Source organism: Symphalangus syndactylus, chromosome 3, assembly GCF_028878055.3.
Source record: "Symphalangus syndactylus isolate Jambi chromosome 3, NHGRI_mSymSyn1-v2.1_pri, whole genome shotgun sequence".
Lineage (NCBI taxonomy): Eukaryota > Metazoa > Chordata > Mammalia > Primates > Hylobatidae > Symphalangus > Symphalangus syndactylus.
Genome location: NC_072425.2, coordinates 47,336,359 through 47,360,661, shown reverse-complemented (window position 1 = coordinate 47,360,661; position 24,303 = coordinate 47,336,359). Strand labels below are relative to the sequence as shown.

At 45.7% G+C, this 24,303-nt stretch overlaps 1 protein-coding gene across 4 annotated transcripts in view; it reads left to right on the top strand.

Annotated features, from left to right (window-relative positions):
* TMOD1 (tropomodulin 1) overlaps nt 1-24,303 on the top strand; it is a 121,117-nt gene that overhangs the window by 20,382 nt on the left and 76,432 nt on the right. For all 4 annotated transcript variants that reach the window (XM_055271754.2, XM_055271753.2, XM_063636192.1 and 1 more), the window contains exons 2-3: nt 1,334-1,501; nt 23,528-23,684. In XM_055271754.2, the coding sequence (XP_055127729.1) occupies nt 1,382-1,501; nt 23,528-23,684 (277 nt within the window). In that variant the 5' untranslated portion in view covers nt 1,334-1,381. The remainder of the gene's footprint in view (nt 1-1,333; nt 1,502-23,527; nt 23,685-24,303) is intronic.

Genomic DNA, 24,303 nt, shown 5'->3' with positions numbered 1-24,303 from the left:
CTCTCACCTCAGCCTCCCAAAGTGCTAAGATTACAGGCATGAGCCACCGCACCCAGCCTTATATATGAGTTTTTAGGAGACACAATATAACTCCTCACACTGATTCTATGCACAGTACTACATTTAGCCAAGCTGGAGGACAATAGAGCTCGAGGTCCTGCCGTCCCTTCTAGCTCAGCGGAGGCAGTGTGGTGGAGTAGAGAGCACCCTCGGACTGACGTCAGGGGTCCTGAGTCAAGCCCTAGGCCATCCCTTAGTTTTTTCACTAATAAAAATGTTTTAATTAAAAGACCTATTAGTATCCAAGAAGATCTTCAAGGTATAAAAAAGGGGGGAAATAAAGGGTGTGTGGAGAGGCTCAGATGAGTTAACAGGTCTGAAAATGTCATGGTTATGGGAAGTAGCAGAGACAGGGTCCAAACACAGGTGCTGGGTGTCATCTGTGAAATGGGAAATGAACAGTAGGCTTCTCCAGCAAGAGACAGCAGTCTGGGAAGCAGCAGAGGTGAACCCTGGTCCCCAGGGTCCTGCTGGCAAACCAGTTCTTCCCTCTGAACTGGCTCCCTGTGGGGGGAAATGGGGGCTCTGGACTAGGCAATCCCCTGGCCACGCCATTGGGTGACTCCACAGAGAAGGTCTATAGCCAGCAGACCTGAGTTTAAATGTGGATCTGCTGCTTCCTAGTAGCGTTGTTTGGGTAAGTCACTTAATCTCTCTAAGTCCTTCTCTATAAAATGGGGAGAACAGTAAATACCTACCTCACAGGTTAAATGAGAAAGTCCTTGTGCAGTACTTAACACACAGCTTGATATGCAGTAGTAAAAGTTAGCTATTTCTATCAACTACTTTTTGTAAGGATTGAATGAGATGGTGTAGGTGAGGCGCCTGTATGCAGTAGGTGCTCAATTAACCACCGATACTCCCCTGCCCCTTTTAAACTCAGTTTTGGCAGAGTTTCCAACGTTCATGATTCCCTCTGGGGTGTAGGGTGAAGGGTGGAGAGTTATACAGAAAAGTATTTGAACTCCTCGAAGAATAACATTGTTTTCAGGCACTCATAAGCCATTTATAATTGCCCATTTACTTGTAATTAATGTCCATGCCAATTATAACCAATTACAATTCATTAACTTACATGCTCTCAGGACTTTACCTTGCACAGTTTTATTAGAGAATTAGCCAAACTTAGTGTAGTATTCCACCATAGTAATGATTATCCTGGCGATTCATAAAATGTACCCAGGCCACTGTGTGAATGACGAGCCGAGCCTCCATTTGCTCTGAGAGAGCAAATCTGAGATGGGTCTTTCTAAGATTCTTGTCTTTCTGATAGGTATTAATCAGCAGAGAAACTCAGGAGACACAGACAAGTTCTTCCACGATGTCGTACAGACGAGAACTAGAGAAATACCGTGACCTGGATGAAGATGAAATCCTTGGAGCCCTAACAGAGGAAGAGCTCAGGACCCTGGAAAATGAGCTGGATGAGCTGGACCCTGATGTGAGTAGGTGCTAAAGGGAAGCACATTGTCACTAGCGAGGGGACCTGGGGAGGGACAGATGGATGCTTCCTACAGCCACCACTTCCTTTTTCCTTCCATGGCAATGACATTAGAATAACTTTGCCTTTGCGGATTTTTCTTTTAATGTGTTGTATTAGGGTTCTCAAGAGAAAGAGAGAACCAATAGGGTGTGTGTGTGTGTGTGTGTGTGTGTGTGTGTAGAGACAGAGAGAGAAGGGGAGAGAAAGATTTGTTATAAGGCGTTAGCTCACAAGGCTATAGAGACCAGCAAGATCTGCAGTTGCTAAGGTGGAGACCCAGGAAAGCCAATGGTATAGTTCGAATACAAATACAAATAACCAGCAGCATCAAAGGCCCAGGAAGAGTTGGGTCTGGGAAAAGATGTTTTAGTTTGAATCCGAAGGCAGAAAAAAGCCAGTGTCCCAGCTCAAGGCAGTCAGGCAGGAGGAAATTCCCGCCTACTTGGAGGAGGGTCAGCTTTTTTTCCCTACTCATGTCTTCAACTGATTGGATGCCCCCCTGCCGCCATATCAGGGGGAACAATCTGTGTTACTCAGTCTACTGAATCAAATATTAGTCTCATCCAGAAACACCCTCACAGACACACCCAGAATAATGTTTGACCAAATGTCTGAGCATCCCATGGCCAAGTCAAGTTGGCACCCAAAATTAACCATCATAGTGTACCCCTTGTCAACTTGGCACACATATACATCTCTTTAAACCATACTTAATTTCCAAATAAAGACAGTAACAATGTCATAATTCTGCCTAAAGTGATACAACTATCCTGGGTACAATGGAAAACACACTATCACCTTCCCCAGAAAAGGAGGTAAAGTCCATGAGTGATATTTATTCTCCTTGCTGTCCTGTAACTTAAATATTATAATGTAAAATTAACGATACTTAAATCCTATTATACAAAGCCAATACAATCAATAGCAGTAAAGTCGGTATCAAACAATCTTGTGTTACATGATAAGGGAATAAAAGAGGGAAAAAGCAAAGATATTTGCTACACACACTCACACACACAATACAAGTGTTCATAAAATAAGGAGGGAGTACTCATGACTTCATTTCTATAACTACTCAGGTAGTTGTAGCTGGTATTTATAACTACCCTGTTTCATTACCCATTCTTTGTCTTTAGCAAGCACCTCAGCTGGTTGTGGTTCTTTACCCGATGGGGTGACCTAAGCTTTCATTTTTGAAAGGCCTAGGCCATTAGTAGTCCTGCCTGGGTTAGTTTGTTGTAGTTTTTCTATTGACCTTAATCACAGGGCATGGTAATACTAAAAAATGCCCTAAAGGCTCTCCTGTATCCAGACATATACTTTCTTTCCTCCTTTGTGCAATAGCTATCCAATTTCTCCTTGGCAGTCAGTGTCTGTCACCCCAGCCAGCCCAGTAACTCCCTTCTTTGCTCATTGATTCAGAGTCATGAAGAGCCCAAAGTGGCCTGAACAAAAGTTTTGCTAGTGGGTCACTAGGAGTAATGGTGAGGGGTGCCACTCCTATTTCCAACCTTGATTCCCTGACCCATGAATCCTAGCTATGGGAGAAATGGCATCAGCAATTGCCCACTGATTCAGAGCATATACAGCCTTCTGCAGAATGTTGCCTCAGCCTGTAAGGTGTGGCCACCTAGCTGGCACTGTAACTGAGTCTTCAAAAGGCCATTACCCCATTGTATCAAGCCAGCAGCTTCAGGATGGTGGAGAACATGTGTCATGGAATGAATGAGCTGAGAAATAAAGGCCCAGAAGAATCCTTCTCATTTAACGTTTGATGTTTTATCATTGCATTTTATAGTTGGCAGATTTAGAAGTGCTCAGAATTCATCCCTGCAGTCAGGGTACACAGTATCAAGAGTCAAAAGTCTCTTTGGTTGTGTATGTGGTTTAGCAAGTCACACCAGAACTGTGAGCATGGACATAGAGGGGTTTGTAGGTGGCCTCCTAGACAGGGGTCTTTATCCTACAGCTACATCCCAGGCACCCAGGTCAGCGACCAGCACAGAGAAGGTAGACAATGAAAGGTACTGAGCTGAGTAAATGTTCCATGTTATATATTTTAAATTAAAAATGGAAGGTATCACACCCTTTGTTTAAACCAGCCATTGCTCAACTCTGGTTTGATAGTGATCCATAAAGAAAACAACACGTCAGTCTCACTCACCCACAGATGGTCACTGCTAACATCCAGGGAGCACAGTTCAGATGGAAAAATGCAGGACTAGAAGTTAGGTGTTTCGCTTCCAATCCCAGCCCTGTCTCTTCCACTCCATGTGACCTTGGACCAAGCTACCATCCTTCCTAGACCTCAAAGTCTCCAGCCATGGAATAACAGAATTGGTTGGTCATTTTCAGGGTTAAGCTAACCTGACTTATAATCTGGTCTTATACCCAGGTGTGATTAAGTGGCTTCATTTCAGATAACTCAGAATCCCTGCCTAGGGCTCTTGGGTCCCACGCTCTACAGAATTACACATCCCTCCAACAGTGTGTCCTCCTCTTCCTGATATTTGCGACCTTCCCCTGCCTGCCACGAGAAGATGGTTTGCTGATGAGGCTGCTCAAGTTGATCAAAAGTCAGCATTGGTGGAAAGAGCCTTGCATTTCTTTCTTCCCCCGCATCATCTCTCCCCATTAGCCTGTGTTTCAGTAAAAACAAGCCATGTAGGCAAGAAAAAATCAAGCTGTAAAATTCTTCTGTTCTAATTCTATCCTAGATCACTGTCACACAGAATTCCAAGAACAAACAACTTTATAAAGGGAGAACAAAAGAGGCATGTAGCCACTTCCAGTTAACTCAATAAATGTGACTCAGTTACCTGCCAAGCACCAGGCACTGTGCTGGGCACCAACAGGGGAGCCTGGCTGGGACTCTGCCTTTCAGGAGCACAGGCTGGTGGGGACACAGGCATAATACACTGGGCTCGACATGGAGCAGATAGGAAGCTGTGCCAGGAGATTAACTCTTACTGGTGGGAGGCATCACAGAGCAGGTGATACTGGAACTGAGCCCTGGATTTTTCTAATTCCATGCCGAGTGAGGGCCTTGAGAAAGGCTGCAAGGAGAGTGTTGTGCAGGGAAGGAATTGGGGATGGGAATCTTAGTGTGGTTTCTGTGGAGGGTCAGATGCGACTAGAAACGGGGGTTGGGATAGATAATGCGGGGAAGAGGAGGTGGCAAGGCCGACTGAAGGGTTTAGACTTTGCTCAGTGGGTTCAGGGAGCCCTTAAGGGTCAGAGACTCAGAAGGTTCATTGGTTTTGGGAGCTGATGCTGGGGACAAATGGACTGGAGGGGTGTCAGGGAGATGGGTGAGAGGTGGGAGGTGCTCCCGCAGGGGAATCTTTGCCATTCCCAGGGAGAAGTGCACCTGAGGGCCCTGCAGGCCTTTTGGGCTGTTTGAGTTGCCCTGAGCTGCTGCATGGAGATGAGGTTAGGTCAGGCTGTGGCTGCAAATAAGGCAGGTGATGACAAGAGTCAGAGCCAAGCGACAGACCTGGGAGTGGAGGGGGACAGATGGAGGAGGCCTCTCAGAACCCAGAGTGCATCCATCAGCAACTGCGTTCCGTTTCACCCCCAAACTGGCAAAGAGCTCCCGCAGGTCTGCCACCCCACATATCAGAGCATCCAACCTCAGCAGCAAATACCCAGGGCCCTGCAGCTCTCACACAGCCAGCTCTCCTGCCCAGGTGATTAGCAGGGAAGGGACACTCCACTTGTGCTACTGGAGGGACAGGGCACCTGGGGCTCGGCTTGCTGAGGGTTGCAGGACCCTGGTAGGCATGGAGACTCAGATTTCAAACAGGCTCCAGAGTGTGTGCACCTCCCGCTCTGGCAGGAGAAAAGTAATTGAGCACAGGGGCGTGGGAGCAGGCATGGGCCATCTGAGACCTGAGATTCTCACACCACTGTGGTTTCCCAGTTGGCATTTTCAAAGACCCCTTTCTCTCTCAGTTCAAAGAAAAGAGAAGAGAAACCAGAGAGAGGATAGGAGATAATGGAGGCCAGTGAGTTTCTGTCCCAGCCACACAATCGGCCCCTTCATTAAGATCAGCTCTGTTACCTGATTTGCAAGACAGTATGTGAGCTTTGAAAAGGCCAAGAGGGCCTCCCTTCTTTTGGAGAGCACAAACATTCCAGTTCTAGTTTCACCCTCCGTTGGCCCATGCTCTGAAATCACAGCACAGGGAGAGGCCAAAGATATGCAGACAATGAGAGACTCCTAGCCGGCCAGCAGGTGTCCGCCCCTCCCACGGCTTCAGAGCAGGAGCAGAGCCCAGAGAGGGGAAAGAACTTGCTCTAGGTCACACATCCAAGCAGAACCAGATCAGAACCCTGGTTCCTTGGCACCTAGGCCACTGCCCTCTGTATTATAGTCCATATTCCTCCTGTTTTTATTTTTGTTTAATGAGTGCTTAGATGGCACTCACTATGAGTAGGTGCTGTTCTAAGGAATTTGAAAATATTAACTCATTTCACCATCATCATAATCCTAGGAGGCAGGCCCTGTTATCATCCCCATTTTACAGATGAGGAAACTGAGAGGTGAAGTAACTTGTCCAAAGTCCCACAGCTAGGCGATGGCAGAGCCACTATGTGTGGGTCTGGAGTCCACGACTTAGCCATACCACTCCAAGGCCTCATGGGAGTGTTCAGGGAGAGAGTTTCGGCTGCAGATGTGCTCTGGTTTTGTGGTTGGGGGGTGCTGTAGGAAAGTCATCCCTCTTTTTTCTGGGAAAGAGCCTGAGGTGCAGAAGTCCAGGTTCCAGTCCTGGCTCTGCTCAGGACTTGGGCACGTGATTTTCCTTCTTTGGATCTCAGTTTTCCTGTCTGTAAAACGGGTGCAGTCAGCCTAGATGGCCTTGGAAGCCCCCTCCAGCTCTAAACACATATGATTTCTTTGAACCATTCCTGGCTATCTTAGTACCTGAATTCAACAAACACTTCAAGGGGTGACGTTTCTGGTTATGCAATTGTTAAGCCCCAGTGTCATGTGACAGAATGGAGTACGAGGACTTGGAAAGCAGCTCTGTTTGCAGCAGAGGATTCCAAACTTGTGCACATTAAAAAAAAAAAAAAAAAGTCCCCAAAACTTTCTATCTCTCACTCTGGAAAAACTCGAGCTTATCATGAGATTGTTGCACTTGGACTCCCTCGGGAAAGGAATGCTTCATGTGCTAAAAGTATCCGCTGTTGACTGATTCCCCAGAGGATCTGCCCTTTCTCGTCTCTCTGGAGTTAAGTGGATGCTGCTCTGAAGCGGAGCCAGCCTCTCAGTTCAGATTGCCTTTGTACCAGGCAGTGGGGGCAACACAGAGAGAGGTTTTGAGAATGACAAGTCATCGTGACTTCTGCAGGGAGCAGTGTACAGTTTTCATATGAGCAATAGACACTCAATACTTCCTGGGTGTGCCATGAGCAAAGCCCTACGTGGATTATCTCATTTAGTCCTCTGGGAGGGTTCGGTCATTAGCCCCATTTTAAAGATGGAGAAGCCGAGGCTTAGAGATATAAAGTAACCTGCCCAGGATGCAATCTGAGCGGTGCTGGGATTCCAACCTAGACCGTCTTGTCCCGGTAACCTGTGCTGTTAACCACCATCCCCTGGGAGCACCCCTGAGACTTGCCCAGAAGGAAACTCGGAGAGCAGATTGGGGAATTCTGTGCAAATTGTTATTTCCAACGTGATTTCTTTTGAAGTTGTTGTTATTTTCACAATAAATACTAATCTTTAAAGAAAAGAAGAATCCACCAACACAAGGAATGTAACTGTAAATATTGATTGTTAATGAGGCTTTGGGGAAAGGCAGAACATTTTTTAAACTGTCTCAGTAAAGGCTCAAAATATTCGCAGGAGAGAAGATGGTAGAGATAATTCAACCTTATAAAGAAATTGGGTCCTAAGAGTTGATTTTAAAGTCAGCTGTCAGGAATCTGTGACACAATATAACCATAGAAACAATAATGGAAAACAACAGACCCTCTGCAGAGCCTGAATAATAATAATAATGATGATTTTCTACTAAGGTTTTTTTTTTTTTTTTGAGATGGAGTCTCGCTCCGTCACCCAGGCTGGAGTGCAGTGGCATGATCTCGGCTCACTGCAAGCTCTGCCTCCTGGGTCCACGCCATTCTCCTGCCTCAGCCTCCCAAGTAGCTGGGACTACAGGCTCCCGCCACCACACCTGGCTAATTTTTTTTTGTATTTTTAGTAGAGACGGGGTTTCACTGTGTTAGCCAGGATGGTCTCGATCTCCTGACCTTGTGCTCCACCCACTTCAGCCTCCCAAAATGCTGGGATTACAGGCGTGAGCCACCGTGCCCGGCTTTTTTTTTTTTTTTTTTTTCTGAGACGGAATTTCACTCTTGTTGCCCAGATTGGAGTGCAATGGTGTGATCTCGGCTCATTGCGACTTCTGCCTCCTGGATTCAGGTGATTCTCCTGCCTCAGCCTCCCAAGTAGCTGGAATTACAGCTACATCACCATGCCCGGCTAATTTTTCTATTTTTAGTAGAGATGGGGTTTCACCATGTTGGCCAGGCTGGTCTCGAACTCCTGACCTCAGGTGATCCACCCGCCTTGGCCTCCCAAAGTGCTGGGATTACAGATGTGATCCACTGCACCTGGCCTCTGCTAAGGTGTTCTTACATGCCAGGTGCTATGCTAAGCATTTTATGGGCATCATTTCATAAAATATTTACAAGGATCTTACAAGACTGATCCTCATAGGATGAGGTTTAATGTCATTCTGTAGATAAAGAAATAGGTTCCCAGAATCACACAGCTATTAAGTGATAGAATTCAGACAGACCCTGCCTTCCTTAGTCCATAATGTGTCAAGAGTTCTGAGAACACGCTGGGTGCAGTGGCTTATGCCTGTAATCTCAGCACTTTTTGGGGCCAAGACAGGCGGATCACTTGAGGTCAGGAGTTCAAAACCAGCCTGGCCAACATAGAGAAACCCTGTCTCTACTTAAAATACAAAAATTAGCTAGGCATGGTGGCATGCAACTGTAACCCCAGCTACTTGGGAGGCTGAGACAGGAGAATTGTTTGGACCTGGGAGGCGGAGGTTGCAGTGAGCCAAGATCACACCACTGCACTCCAGGCTGGGTGACAGAGCAAGACTCCATCTCAAAAAAAGAGTTCTGAGAACAAAGGGCCATGAATTGCAGGACGAAATATGGAAAACAGAATTGGAGAATCCCAGAGCTCCAAGGACACTTAGAAATATCTAACAGTACCCCACCCCAGGCATCTACATATGCAATACCGGTAGAGAAAGCCTGATTTTGGAGTCTGTCCTGGACACATTTGGTGTTTTATGTATTTCATCAAATCCTCATATCCATCCTGTGAGGTGTCATTATTACCATTTCACTGATGAGACATCCAAGCATCAACGAAACCCTGAAGTGGAAAGAGGGAAAAGGACTCGTTCAAGGTCACACAGCAAGTCAGCGGCAGAGCCAAGGCGCCCACCTGGTACTTCCTGTCACTCCACATGGCTTCCCATCAGTCGATCATAAAATCCTCCCTACTTATGCCCCAAATCATATCCTTTAAGGCAAAGACACTCTTGGCCATCCAGGAAGCAGCCAAGTTTGGTCCACAGGGCCGTGATTCTCCTTTGTAACACAAACCGGCAGAATCGCAAGCCCAGGACAGAAGTAAACAGTTGAAATGGAAAGAAATAAATCTCTCCTCTAAAAATAGGCACACATCCTTAGAAACACTGCCGGCTGTGCACAGAGCTGAGGACGGGCCTGGTGGGGTGAGGGCAAGTCAGGCCAGGCGTCTGTGTGTCCCCACCCTACCCTCTGCCCTCTGGACCCATGACCACCTCTCCCAACCCCTCCTCTGGCCGGGGAACCTCCTCGACCTGGACCCCCTCACTTCCTCACATTTTTCAAGGCTTGACCTTTCCTCCCCTCCCTCGGGGAGCCTTTTAGACTCTTTCACCTTCACACCCCTAGCACAACACCTGCTCCACCCTGGCGACACTGAGCTGTTTCCTTTTTGATTTTGACATGTTGAATAGGAAACATTTTAAACACATAGGAGAGTACAGTATATACCTATTTTCTCATCATCTGAATTTAGCAAATGTTAAAATTTTGCCTTATTTGGTTCTGATCATTCCTAAAAAAAAAAAGAAATCACTACAGATAAAATTTGAACCCTGCCTTTCTGTCTCCCTTTCTATTCATCATCTCTGCCACTCTACTGAGCGCTTTCTATTGGGAGGCAGCAAACCAAGTATCCACAACGTCATGTAAGTGACCTACATGAAGGAAGGAAGATGGGCTAGTTTTCTTGAGCCATGTGGTCATCTTGGCTTATCTATTACTTTCTCACTTTTTAAAGGTATGTGTATGTAAGAAAATTTTCACTTACCATGTACATTTTCAGAACTAAAAGCAACAGCAAAGCCAGTGCTATGTAGTAACTGACCTTGGCCTCTGTGTTAGAGACAAAAGGGAGTGGTGGGGACTGAGGCAAATGGGAGTTTGTCTAAAGGGCCCACCATTTTCAGCTCCACTAATTGTTGCCAGTATGAGAGTGCAGACCTGGTATTGCCACGTCACCTAATGTTTCCAGAGATGTTGGAAATCTGGGTTTTTAAAAAAATGTGTAAGCTCCTTATTTTAAAATGCTGACAGCTCATTTAAATGCACAGACCAAACAAACCCAACCGAGTGTTAGCATTTAATTGGCCTGTAGGCCTCTCAGTTTGCAGCTCTGGTTCTGTCTCCTATGGCAGGTGTTTGTTTTAGCATAATAGACACATACACAAATATATACATGTATGATTAGTTGAAAAGCACCTAGCCCGGTGCCTGGCACATGGTGGTCCTTAATAGATGTGAGCCTGAGTATATGATTTGTCCACTAGAATCTAAGTTTTTTGAGACGGGAACCATATTGTATGGCCACAGATACAGTGCAGCCAGGTATAGTTGTGCAAGTTGCCAGGAGACACTGTTCACATAGACTAGAGAGTGAATAATGTCCTTGGCTTAGTGCGGTGCACAACCTGCACAACCAGATGTGACTGCCCTGACAGACCACCTCCATAATGCAGTGTCTGTTCAGTTGAATGAAAGTGAATGATCATACGCAGTGATGGTAAAACTGACTAGCAAGAAGCTGCTTCCATATGGAGTTCAAACCTTTATTCTGAGGTTTCAAGATAAAAGGGCTCTGGACCCTCATTTTACAGATGAGGGATCCAAAACCAGAGAGCACCAGTGCCCTGTCTGTGGCCTCACAGCCCTGGGCTGAGGACCCAGGTTATCAGGTAGGGCACAGCTTCGCTACAAGTAACAGAGACTCAGAATAATGTGATTTGTGCAGTGTTTTATCCATCCCTCAAGTAAAAGTCCACAGGTAGGCAATCTAGGGATGGGATGGAGCTCAGCTCCCCAGACTTCTCAGAGTCCTAGACTTTGTCCAGCTCATCTTTCTGCCATTCCTAAGGTGTAGCCATAATAGCCACATTCCAGGCATCCAAATAGAGAAAAAGGGGCAGGGAACGGGGAGGGATAAAAGAAAGGAGAAAAGCCATGATTCAAGTCCCTTTTAAGGAAAGTTACCAGAAATTGCCACTGGACAATTCTCATATCATTGCCTGGAACTTAATTATATGACTCAACCTAGCTGCAAGGGAGCCTGCGAAGTGTAGCCTTTAATCTGAGCAGCCAAGAGCTCAACTAAAACGTGGAGGCTTTCTTTTATTGCTAAAGAAGGGGAAGCTTGAATCAGGGACGATTTGGAGTCTGTCACTGTGGGTTCACTAGTGTGATGGCCTGATGTTCTGCTCTGCTGAAAGCCCTGAGACAGATTGAGAGGAGTTGGCAGGAATTTAACCAAATCCAGGCCCTCAAAGTAAACATTATAAAGGTCTCACTCTCTAGCTTGGCATTTCCCAAAACCCACAACAGTGAACCTTGGTCTCATCCTAGACACTCCCCAACTCTGACACCTTTCATAATATGTCCCTCTCCCCAAAACCTACTTGAGGATAGCAGCTGGGTGGAAAAGCCAATGGCTTGGGACAGCAGGTGCGACGTGGGCCTGAAGGGAGTCCAAGTCATACCATCCTGTTCCCAGCTGGAGCATCAGTGTTGTGTGACTGGACAACTCAGACCACATTCTCTTAGCACTCATGGCTTGGTGCTGGGGATTCAGAGAAAACTAAGATATATCCCAGCTGGCCCTTGAGGGGCACCCAGTATCCTTGGCGAGAGAAATACAGCATAGATATGCTCCACAGAGTAAGATGAGCATTATACAAGAACTGGCAAGATGCCTAGGGGAGTTTGGAGCAAGATTCACCAGATCAGTTTGGAGAACGCTGCAAAGGCTGAACAGGGTGCCCAAGGGAAGGGCTTTGAAAGATGAATGCAGGGGAGCTGGAGTGATGGAATTCCAGGTGGAAGGCACAGCCTTGAGCAAAGGCATGGCAGTGGGAGAGCGCAGGGCGTGGCTGTAGAATGTGGATCAGCCTGGATTGGCTAGAACATGGGCTACTTGATGAAGGGAAGAGGCTCAGGAGGCTGGAGAGGTGGGAGTAGGTTGGAGTCAAATCATGAAAAGCTCTTCATGCCTGGCTGATGAATTGGTCAAGAATCCGTACGTAGGTCAGGGAAGTTGGTGAGTATCTATGAGTATGCTGGGGAGTGATGTGGTCAGGTGTACATGTCGGTGGAATCTAAGGAGCAGAGGTGGAGAGGCCTGAAGCAGGAAACAAGGCAGGAGGCTGCTATGGTGGTCCCGGCAAGAGTCACAAGGGCTGGAACGAGGGTGATGCCCATGGAAGGAGACATTTCGGAACACTGCAGCCTCAGACCCTAATGCCTGCCCCAGCAGGCCATTCCACCCTCATCTGCTGGGCCTCTGCTGCACTGTGCTTTCTCTCTCCCTGCGATGCCCCTCCACTCCCTCTCTTCACCAAGCTAGCTCCTCCCTGGTCTGTCAGACTCAGTTCAGGACCACCTCCTCCAGGAAGCCCAGGGCTGAGGAAGGTGACCACACCACTGAGATGTGTATCTCCCCTGTGGCTGTGAGCCCCTGTGGGCTGGGATTGCACCGTCACTGTCTCAGGATACCCAGTCCCCAACACAACAAAAAAATAAAATATTTTCCCTGTGCATGAGGCAGGAAAGGAGGATTTGGAGAAAGCCAGGGAGGGAAGGTTTGTCCTCACCTTGTACTGTGAATAACAGAGAGAGACTGTGCTGCTATGACAAATAGGTACCACCACAAGCAGTTACTGAGTTTGGGCTACAGGAGTGCCTTTGGACGTCAGCATTAATGCCCTATAAAGTTGACTGGGGAAATGGCAGCTATTGCGTTTCACCAGCCCAGCATCAAGGTCAGGGCAGCTGAGCCAAAGGCCTAGCACTTTGTGGAGAGAAAGCAAAGACGGGGAGGAAGAGTCCCAGAGTGTTTGTGTTAGGGCAGAGGCTGTGTCTGGAAGGGGTGGGGCTCTTAGAGGTTTGGATCCTGCTGGTCCCTTTGTAACGTCAAGACGCTGTGACTGGGGCAAGAGTTGGCTCACCCCGCTGCCCCTGCCACACCCTCAGGCTAAAGTATGTGAGAAGAGTGCTCCACTGCATCGTTTCCAGTGGGATCTGGAAGCTGCTGGCCAGTAGTGCAGAGGCAGAACTCTGTATATTGGGAGGGGACCGTAAGTGCCTAAGTTTTTCATAAGGAGAAACAGACCTGGCAGATAACTGGAAAATAAAATCCTCAAGTCCAGTTAAAAACTTTTGTTTTCCAGTCAAATCCCTTGTAAAAGGCAACTAGGGGAGTTGCTGGCCTGTGAAAGATTTGGCCTGGCCTGGCCTGATGTGGAGGCGGGTGGGTGTCTAGGGCACACTTAGGTTAAATTGTTTGAAATGGGAAGAGGGAAGAGGAGTCAGCTGGAAGTTCGAAAAGTGAGGCCACTTTGGTTTCACTCCTACCCTGGGACAATTACTCAATGGCCCTGGGCCTCGGTTTCTCCATGTGTAAACTGAGACTCATTTGATAAGCAGGGGAGTGGACAGCTGGCTTTCTAACACTTGGGGAGGCGACCTGGCTCTCACGTGCGGCCACATCTGGTTTCCAGGATCTGTTCCCAGAGGACGGCAGTCAGGTGGGATGGAAAATTTTCTGTGGGGTGGAAGTCGAGAGTCCTGGGCTCTCAGTCCAGCATATGACTTCAGACGAGGCCCCTCCCTTCCCCAGCCCTCGGCTTCTTCCAATCCCTGATAAAGAGGTTGTACCACCTGTCCTGTCCTCTTCCAAGAAGCTGTGTGCAATTCAGTCACAGAATAGGAACCTGGGACCACCAGAGCCCAGACCCAGGCATCACGTTTTGCATTCCCTCGTTCTTAGATATAGCTGATGTATTTGGGAAAAGTGATAAAAATCCCTTGTTTTTTGTCACTGTGAGGAACCAGGTTAAGGGTTTTGCATGGTTTTATGCATGGTGAGCCACCAGTCTGAAGATAGTTATAAAGATCCTTGACCATGCTAATATATATACATGCTAATTATATACAGTGTCATTTTTATGTAAGCTCAGCCTTCCCAACTGTGAGGCTAACAAGCTATGTGACTTTGGGCCAGTGACTTCAGTTTTCTATGCCTCAGTTTCCCCATTGGAAAATGAAAAAAATCATTGGTCTAGAGGATCTTTTAGGGCTTTATATTTCCGAGCTGCCAGGAGTCTATGATCCTTTTAATGCATTGTGTGTGTGTGCATATCTGCACATGTGTGATCATGTGTGTGCCTGTGTGTGCCTGTGTGTGCGTGTATATGTACATGTGTGTGCATGTGTGTTGCCTATGTGTGCGCATCTGAACCAGCCCACAAGGTTCTAGCCAGGATGGCTTCTCACGTAGCCCTATCTATAGCAACGATAACTGTGCAGATACTTGATATTTAGCTTTACTGGCACCTGTTTGCAGGGTGTTAGAGCTCCTAACGGCACACTTAAGGATCTGTCCAAGTTTCCATTGTCCTTTGAACAACTGGACTCCAGAGTGTGGGTGTGAAAATTAGACTGCGATGTTAGCCTGCCAAGCTGCACATCCGAGTTATAATTCTACAACATTTAAGGGGGGGTCACCATTTTAAAAATCAGGAGTTGGGAACTGCATACAGGAAAGGTTGCCTAATTTCCACCTCTATAGTCATTTTCAAGAACAAATTAAACTTTGTATTTTCAAAATTTTAAAAATTCTAAATTTAAAACCTATGTGTACACCTCTTGCTTTCTCTAGCCCAACACCTGATATGGGCAGGACACACAGTAAATATCTGAGAAATAAATGAATGAATATTTTGGCTTTCTTACATGGAATTTTAGTTTGCTAGGAACCTTAGATCAGATGTGGCATAATGGCAGTTTATGGGCTGAGTGTGCCTTGCAGATATGTTTTATTTGGCCTGAACATTGTTATTAAAATATTTGGACTATGTGTCAATATTTTAAAATCAGGAGATTTCACACAAAACTGAGCAGATCTAATAACATCCACATTCCTACATGTCAGCAGTTTGCTGGAGCTGGGCAGTGTGGAGGCACGAACGCTCCAGTATGCCCCAGTCCCCACCACTCCCAGGTAACTCACAGCTATTATACAATTTTAGCCTAAGATCAGAGATAATCTAGAATTTCCTCCTCCTTAAAACCTGCACTAAATTTCCTGTCAGGTGATGATAAAAAGATCATCCAGGTATTAGTCACTGCCCTCCTCAGATGAGCAAATTTCCAATTGTTAAATAAGGACATGAAGATTTCCTCGGATTTCTATATACAAATCTCACAACCTGTCTTTGGGGTAAGGATGTTTGTATGACAAGTGCATGTGACTTCTTTCAGTGCCTCTAATGAATTGATGGCTGCTTTGGTGGGGTCAGATTGATGGTTCCCTTTGAACTAACTACAAAAAAAAAGCACTTGCCCAGCAAATTTATCCTGTGAACATTTTAAGATTGAGATTTAAATTCCTTACAGGTTAAATGAGTTCAATTTCCCACAGGCACCATGAAAGTATACCTTTAAATATAATGTATAGGCTTATTATAGATTCTTCTTTGCTATTCAGTAAAGTACACCTTCTCCTCCCTTACCATGTGTTTAGTGAATAACTATGTGTAAATAAGATTTTTCTCTAGGCCAGGCGTGGTGGCTCATGCCTGTAATCCCAGCAGTGTGGGAGGCCAACGTGGGTGGATCACGAGGTCAGGAGTTTGAGCCCAGCCTGGCCAACACGGTGAAACCCCATCTCTACTAAAAATACAAAAAAAAAAAAAGAAATTAGCCGGGCATGGTGGCATGCACCTGTAATCCCAGCTACTCAGGAGGCTGAGGCAGGAGAATAACTTGAACCTGGGAGGTGGAGGTTGCAGTGAGCTGAGATAGCACCACTGCACTCCAGCCCGGCCAGCAGAGCCAGACTCCATCTCAAAAACAAAATAAAACAGACAAACAAACAAACAAAACAGATCAACAAAGAAAAACTTTAATTTTACTCTACTTTCTCCATTCACCTCTCATCTCCCTGGTTACTCCAATTTTTTAAATTTCTCTTTGTGGGGTCATAGCCCTACATGTTAACACACTGCCTGGACACATAGCATTCATTTAGCAGATGTTTATTGAATGAATAAGAAATAAGATAATGCGAGGTGCTTTTCTATGCATACATGATCACCAAATAGTCTCCTGGCCAGAGCCAACAACAGAATGGTTGTGGGAACTCTTTTCCTCACCTATTGAGTAGCCTGGGTCTGAGAGTCAGTATTAGGTTCTAATAATCATGAGAGCTCTATGGTGATATTTTCAGGTTCAGTTAACTTCTCCATAACTAATTTACATAATAAGATAAATCACATTGTAAAACAGGCACCATTTGAAATTTGGCCAGCTCTATCCTGGCCAGTCTCAGCATCACTGTGAACCACTGGCACATGAAGAGCCTTCTGTCCTCAGCATTCCATGACCATTTGGTGCAGTTACTGCATTAGCCACTTTTATCATTTTCCCATAGATGACATATGCCATTTAAAAAATAACAGCTTTTTTGAGATACAATTCACATAGCATACAATCATCCACTTAAAGTGCACCATTCAGGCCAGGCGCGGTAGCTCACGCCTGTAATCCCAGCACATTGGGAGGCCGAGGCGGGCGGATCACGAGGTCAGAAGATCAAGATCATCCTGGCTAACACTGCGAAACCCCGTCTCTACTAAAAATACAAAAAATTAGCTGGGCATGGTGGCAGGCGCCTGTAGTCCCAGCTACTCAGTAGGCTGAAGCAGGAAAATGGCATGAACCCGGGGTGGCGGGGTGGGGGCAGGAATGCGGAGCTTGCAGTGAGCCGAGATCACACCACTGCACTCCAGCCTGGGTGACAGAGCGAGACTCCATCAAAAAAAAAAAAGAAAAAAAGAAAAGAAAAATGCGCCATTCATTGGCTTGTTCTTTTAGCATATTCACAGAGTCGTGTAACCACCGTGATCAATTTTAGAACATTTTCATCACCTCAAAAAGAAACCTCATGCCCATTAGCTGTCACTGTCCATCTCCCTTCAACCTTCCCAACTGTATTAGCCTGTTCAGGCTGCTCTAACAAAATACCACAGACTAGGTGGCTTAAACAACAGAAACTTATTTTTGGACAGTTCCGGAGGCTTAGAAGTCCCAGATCAGGGTCTTGAGGGGTCAGTTTCTGGTAGAGGCTTTCTTGCTGGCTTACAGACAGCAACTTCTCTCTGTGTGTTCTCATGGTGACTGGTTGCGGAAGGACGTGTTGCAGCAGCTGTCTGGTATCTCTTCTTATAGGGACACCAATCCTATCAGATCAGGGTTCCACCCTTATGACCTCATTTGACTTTAATTATCTCCTTACAGGCCCTGTCTCCAATTATAGTCACTCTGGGGGTGAGGGCTTCAACATATGAATTGGAGGCACACATTCCAGTCCATAACACCAGCCCTAGGCAACCACTAATCTACTTTCTGTCTCTACAGATTTGCCTGTTCTGTACGTTTCATATATTGTATGGAATTGTATAATACATGGCCTTTTGTATCTGGCTTCTTATACTTAGTATGATGTTTTCAAGGGTCATTCATGTTGTAATACTACATTTTTTTTCACAGCTGAATAATATTCAATCATATGGATATACCACATTTGGTTTATCCATTCATTAGCTGGTGAACCTTAGACGAAACATTAAACATTGTTTTGTACTTTTGTTATTATGAATAATGCTGTTATAAACATTCATGTACAAGCATTTGGGTGGACGTACATCTGCTGCATCATATGGTAACTTTATGTTTAACTTTTTGAGAAATTGCACAACTATTTTCCGAAAGGGTTGTATCATTTTACATTCCTACCAGCAGTGTATGAGAGTTCTAGTTTCTCTATATTCTCATCAATACTTGTTATTATCTGTGTTTTTTTATTATTGCCATCCTGCTGGCTGTGAAATGGTATCTCATTCTAGATTTGATTTGCGTTTCCCTAATGGATAATAACATTGAGCATTTTTTCATGAGCTTTTTGGCCATTTTTTTTTTTTTTTTTTTTTTTTAATTTTTTTTTATTTTTTGAGACGGAGTCTCGCTCTTTCACCCAGGCTGGAATGCAGTGGCGCGATCTCAGCTCACTGCAGGCTCCGCCCCCCCAGGGTTCACGCCATTCTCCTGCCTCAGCCTCCCGCGTAGCTGGGACTACAGGCGCCCGCCACCTCGCCCGGCTAATTTTTTTTTTGTATTTTTAGTAGAGACGGGGTTTCACCGTGTTAGCCAGGATGGTCTCGATCTCCTGACCTCGTGATCCGCCCGCCTCGGCCTCCCAAAGTGCTGGGATTACAGGCGTGAGCCACCGCGCCCGGCCTGCTTTTTGGCCATTTTTATATAATCTTTGGAAAAATGTCTATCCAGATCACTTGCCCATTTTAAAAAATTTATTTTTTTTATTTTTATTTTTTTGAGATGGAGCTCTGTCACCCAGGCTGGAGTGCATTGGCACAATCTCAGCTCACTGCAATCTCCGCCTCCTAAGTTCAAATGATCCTCCCGCCTTAGCCTCACGTGTAGCTGGGACTACAGATGTGCGCCACCATGCCCGGCTAATTTTTGTATTTTTAGTAGAGACGGGGTTTCGCCATGTTGGCCAGGCTGGTCTCGAACTCCTGACCTTGGGTGATCTGCCTGCTACAGCCTCCCAAAAGTGCTGAGATTACAGGCGTAGGCCACTGTGCCCAGCCACTTGACCGTTTTTATTTTTTATTTTTAATTTTAATTTTTTTTTTTAGACAGTCTCACTCTGTTGATCAGGCTGGAGTCTAGCGGCACGATCTCAGCTCACTACAACCTCTGCCTCCTGAGTTCAAACAAATTTCATGTCTCAGCCTCCTGAGTCGCTGGAATTACAGGCATGCACCACTACGCCCAGCTAATTTTTGTATTTTTAGTGGAGACAGGGTTTCACCATGTTGGCCAGGCTGGTCTCGAACTCCTGACCTCAGGTGACCCACCCGCCTGGGCCTCCCAAAGTGCTGGGATTACAGGTGTGAGTCACCACGCCTGGCCCATTTTTAAATTGGGTTATTTGTCATATATTATTGAGTTGTAAGAGATTTTTATGTATTCCAGATATGAAACTCTTATGAGATACATGATTTACAAATATTTCCTCCCAATCTGTGGTTTGTCTTCTCACTAGTGTCCTTCATAGCACAAATGTTTTTAATTTTAATGAAGTCCAAGTCATCTACTTTTTAATTTTGTTGCTTATTGCTTTGATATCTTATCTAAGAAACCATTGCCTAATCCAGAATCAGAAGGATTTATGCCTATGTTTTCTTCCAAATGTTTTATAGTTTAGTTCTTATATCTAGGTCTTTGATTCACTTTGAGTTAATTTTTATATATAATGGGAGATCACATGCTGTTTTTGAAAATGAGTTAAAGTGATAAACAATCAGGAGTTTAAAAATATGCAGCTATCTTTGGTTTTACTGACAATCATGTGATATTTTGTTAAACATACCATTTAATAGAAAGAAAACAAACTTCAACCTCTAATGAGGCTGATATTCTCAATATTTACTTTAAAAATGTGATAAGCTTAGAGTTATTAGAAAAGACTTTTGACATTTTTGTTTTTGCAAATCAACTGCTTTCAATAAAGACTTGAATAAATGAAGCCATATTTTTATGTTATGTAAATAATATTTTTGAAATACATTAAAAACATCTTTATTATATAACATGTTATAATTATATGGCTTTTTGTTTAATGCAGTGGCTCTCAATTAGGGGCAATTTTGCCCCTCAAAGGAAATATAGTGGCTGGGCACAGAGGCTCACGCCTATAATTCCAGCACTTTGGGAGGCCGAGGCCGGTGGATCACCTGAGGTCAGGAGTTCAAGACCAGCCTGACCAACATGGTGAAACCCTACCTCTACTAAAAATACAAAAATTAGCTGGCCATGGTGGTGGGCATCTGTAGTCCCAGCTACTCGGGAGGCTGAGACAGAATTGCTTGAACCCGGGAGGCAGAGGTTGCAGTGAGCCGAGATCACGCCACTGCACTCCAGCCTGGGCAACAAAGTGAGACTCCATCTCAAAAAAAAAAAGAAAAAAAAAAAAAGAAATGTGGCAATGTTTGGAGACATTTTTGGTTGTCACAACTGGGGATAGTGCTACTAGCATCTAGGAGATAGAGAGCAGAAAGGCTGCTAAACAATCTCCAGTGGGTAGAGCGGCCTCCATGACAAGGAAGTGTCCAGCCCAGAATGTCAGTTGTGCTGAGGTTGAGAAACTCTGCTTTAACTAAATCCGTGGCCTCTACCAGATAGATTCGAAAAGAGATGAGAGTTTGCAAACCCTTCTCCCCTCAGTTACAACCCCTGAATTTCTTCTATCGCAATACTTAGCCTTTCTGGGGCCAGAACATGCCCCAGCATCTTACTGCCATTAAAACCCTTTATGGTAATGAAAATCTGTAGACCTTCCCTGTGGGGATCCTTAAGAAGCATGAGCACTTGCTTTCAGTGCTTAATTCATTTTATAATTATGTGTTTTAGTTTTTTGAATTTATATTTGGATAATACATTCCCTGTTAAACATACATATTTGGGTAACCAATCTCCTATTAACATATATTTTACCTGATTATATAACAGTAGAAGGGATCATAAGTAACAATTTTTGACCATTTGCTATGTTAGGCACAGTGCTGAGCACACTTTCTGCATCATCTAGTTTAATTTTCTCAACCACTCTATGAGAGAGCAACTCTCATTATTCACATTACAGCCATGGAAACTGAGGCACAATGAGATTTAGGGGACTTGCCCAAGATTGTGTAGTTGGATCATTATTACTCCAAGTCAGGGCTTAAGCCTGATGTAGGGTCAACTGTGAAGTGCAGGCATGTCACAAAGACTTTGGATTATTCATTATGGGTAGTCACACCTTGACGTTTGCAGGGCAGTGAGGTATTGTCTCACTCTCTTGCATCACCGTAAGCTCCCTGCTGTGGAAGAGAAGGCGTGGGCACACACAGCTAGCTACAGGAAGTCCCATCAAACCTGGGACATGCCCACAGAAGCATGGCTCACCCGGGAGCATCACCCATCCTGCCTATCATGGTGGACAATATCTGAGAACTGCTGCTTAAGGAAAACTGGGATGTGTGGAGCATCACTTATGTTCCTGATACCCGCCACCCCAAAGTCAGTCAGGCCTTATTTTCTGCCTACTGTCCTCTCATAAAAAGCTCCAACTCCCAGTGTCTCTTTTGATCTGTGGCCTAAATCTGTCTGCAAGTACACCAGCACCACCTGCCAAGCCCATTATCTGTCTGTCCCGGCTCTGTGCTGGGTGGGCCCTGCTCACTTACAGCCCTCCCAGAGGCAAGATCACACCCTGGTCTCCTGAACTTACAGCCACGACTCTTACTGAAACAGCACTGTGGTGTTATGCATAGTACACCTTTTAAAAAATGATGCATTAGTTAGGCTGGACGTGGTGGTTCATGCCTGTAATCCCAGGGCTTAGGAAGGCCGAGGCGGGTGGATCATGAGGTCAGGAGTTCAAGACCAGCCTAGCCAATATGGTGAAGCCCCGTCTTTACTAAAAATACAAAAATTAGCCAGGTGTGGTGGCATGTGCCTGTAGTCCCAGCTACTCAGGAGGCTGAGGCAGAAGAATTGCTTGAACCCAGGAGGTGGAGGTTGCATTGAGCTGAGATCACGCCACTGCACTCCAGCCTGGGTGACAGAGACTTTGTCTCAAAAAAAAAAAGTAAAAAAAAAATAAAAAAGATTCCTTAAACAATAGTATTCCCTCCCAAGCTGTATCCCTCTATGTGCCAGTCATACAGTGATCTTCATATGCCTGATAACATTCCCCTCACAGAGGCGGCTTTCAGAAAAGGATGTGGAGTTTGTGAGAATGACTGAAGATATGCATTTTGATGGTACAAAGATTGGAAGTGGGGCTGGGAACGGTAATCCCAGCACTTTGGGAGGCTGAGGCAGGCAGATCACTTGAGGTCAGGAGTTTGAGATCAGCCTGGCCAATATGATGAAACCCCGTCTCTACTAAAAATACAAAAAATTAGCCAGGCGTGGTGTCGGGCACCTGTAATCCCAGCCACTCAGGAGGCTGAGGCAGGAGAATCGCTTGAACCTGGGAGGCAGAGGTTGCAGTGAGCCGAGATCGTGCCACGGCACTCCAGCCTGGGCGCAACAGAGCGAGAGTCCATCTCAAAAAAAAAAAAAAAAAGGTTGGAGGTGGAATGACTCTTCAATTTAGTCAGTTTGAGGGTGCATATCTTTTGGGTGATGTTCTACCCATACCAGCCACCCATGTATTCCCCTAGCTCTGCAAATGCAGGGAACAGGGAGCACACAACAATTAGAAATGAAGATCATCCTCCTCCAGTAAATCTGAAGAAGGACCCTGGTTTTTGTTCTAGATCTGTCCTGAAATTCCTTGGGCAAATCTTTCCTTGCTCCATGCCTCAGCTTCCCCTAATGGGAGAGTGTATGCACTAGATGATCTCTAAGCATCCTTGCAGCTATAAACTTCTTTGACTCCCTAAGGTACCGGGGGTTGAGTTAAAGTGAAGCCCATGAGGGTAACTCCAATCCCCCCTAATAAGAATCTGCTTTAGCAGTAAGCCCACACCTAGAAGCCTGCTTATGTTTGAAGAAGAGAAGGGAACAATTGGTTGATGTTGTGTTTCTTGAGATACCCATCTCCAGGGGCGACATTCAAAATATTTAACCACCAGTGTGTTGTGAGCACAGACCCGTCAGGAGGTTAGAAGGCAGCGGGTAGGGCCAGCAGGGGCTGTGGCCAGAGAGCATGCCCCGTCCTTCTCTTAGCTCTGCAGGGCACTGCTCAACTCGCTGCTTTCCTGGGCCTTTCTCCAGCTTTTTTTTTTTTTGGTCTGCCTCTTCCTGCCTGATTCTCCATCCAGGGCCCCAGCTTAACCCCCTTTTGGCTCCTTCTCTCTCCAGCCACTTGATACTCAACTCAACTCCTGTAAATATCTTTATGCATCCAAACAACATCTCAATCATATTCATCACTCAACAGATGCTCTTTCAGTGCCCTCTGTGCTCAGGCTGGAGTCGGCTGCCTTGACCCCTCACCTCCTCTCCTTCAAAAATGTTAGAGGCAGGGATGCACTGGAGGATTGAGAGACCTGAGTCCTAGTCTCTCTCTGCCGCTTGTCTGCCTTTGACCTTGGGCAAGTCCCTCCCCGTCCTGGGGTTTCAGATTCCTTACATGTAAAACGAGGGACACCATGGATTCTATGAGCTCTGAGGTCCCTTCTGTTCAATGATGAGTTTCTGGAGAAGTGCAAGTCTTCAGCAGCTGACCACTCTCTCTTTCTCTCTCTCTCTTTCTCTCTCTCCTGCCCCCCACAACCTCCACTGTAGAATGCACTGCTGCCTGCAGGCCTGAGGCAGAAGGATCAGACCACCAAGGCGCCCACGGGCCCCTTTAAAAGAGAGGAGCTCTTGGATCACTTGGAAAAGCAAGCAAAGGAGTTTAAGGACCGAGAAGATCTGGTCCCCTACACAGGGGAAAAACGAGGTACTGAACAATGTTGCTGTTATAATATGCCACTCCCCATGCACCACTGAGTGCCGACTGTATGCCAGGCCCTGTGTTGGGCCAAATGTGACTGGGCCTCCTTGTCCTCATCCCTGCCTGGCCAAAACACCCAAACTCAACTTCAAAAGCATCTATAGATGATGTAGATTTCATGAAGTTTTGGGGGTAGACTGAAGAAAGACTCCTATCCACTCAAATCAGCAAAACTTTTCCCTAAACCTTCTTTCACTAGGGTGTCCTGATTATTTTTTTATGCAAACCTAAACAGTTTTGAGAGTAAAAGAAGAAACTGTTAATAGTGACATCAGGACTTTGGGAGACCAAGGCAGGCAGACCACCTGAGGTCAGGAGTTCAAGACCAGCCTGGCCAACATGGCGAAACCTTGTCTCTACTAAAAATACAAAAATTAGCCGAGCATGGTGGCACGAGCCTGTAGTCCCAGCTACTCAGGAGGCTGAGGCAGGAGAATCGCGTGAACCCAGGAGGTGGAGGTTGCAGTGAGCCAAGATCGCACCACTGCACTCCAGCCTGGGTGACAGAGTGAGACTCCGTCTCAAAAAAAAAAAAAAAAAAAAAAAAAAAAAAAAAAAGACATCA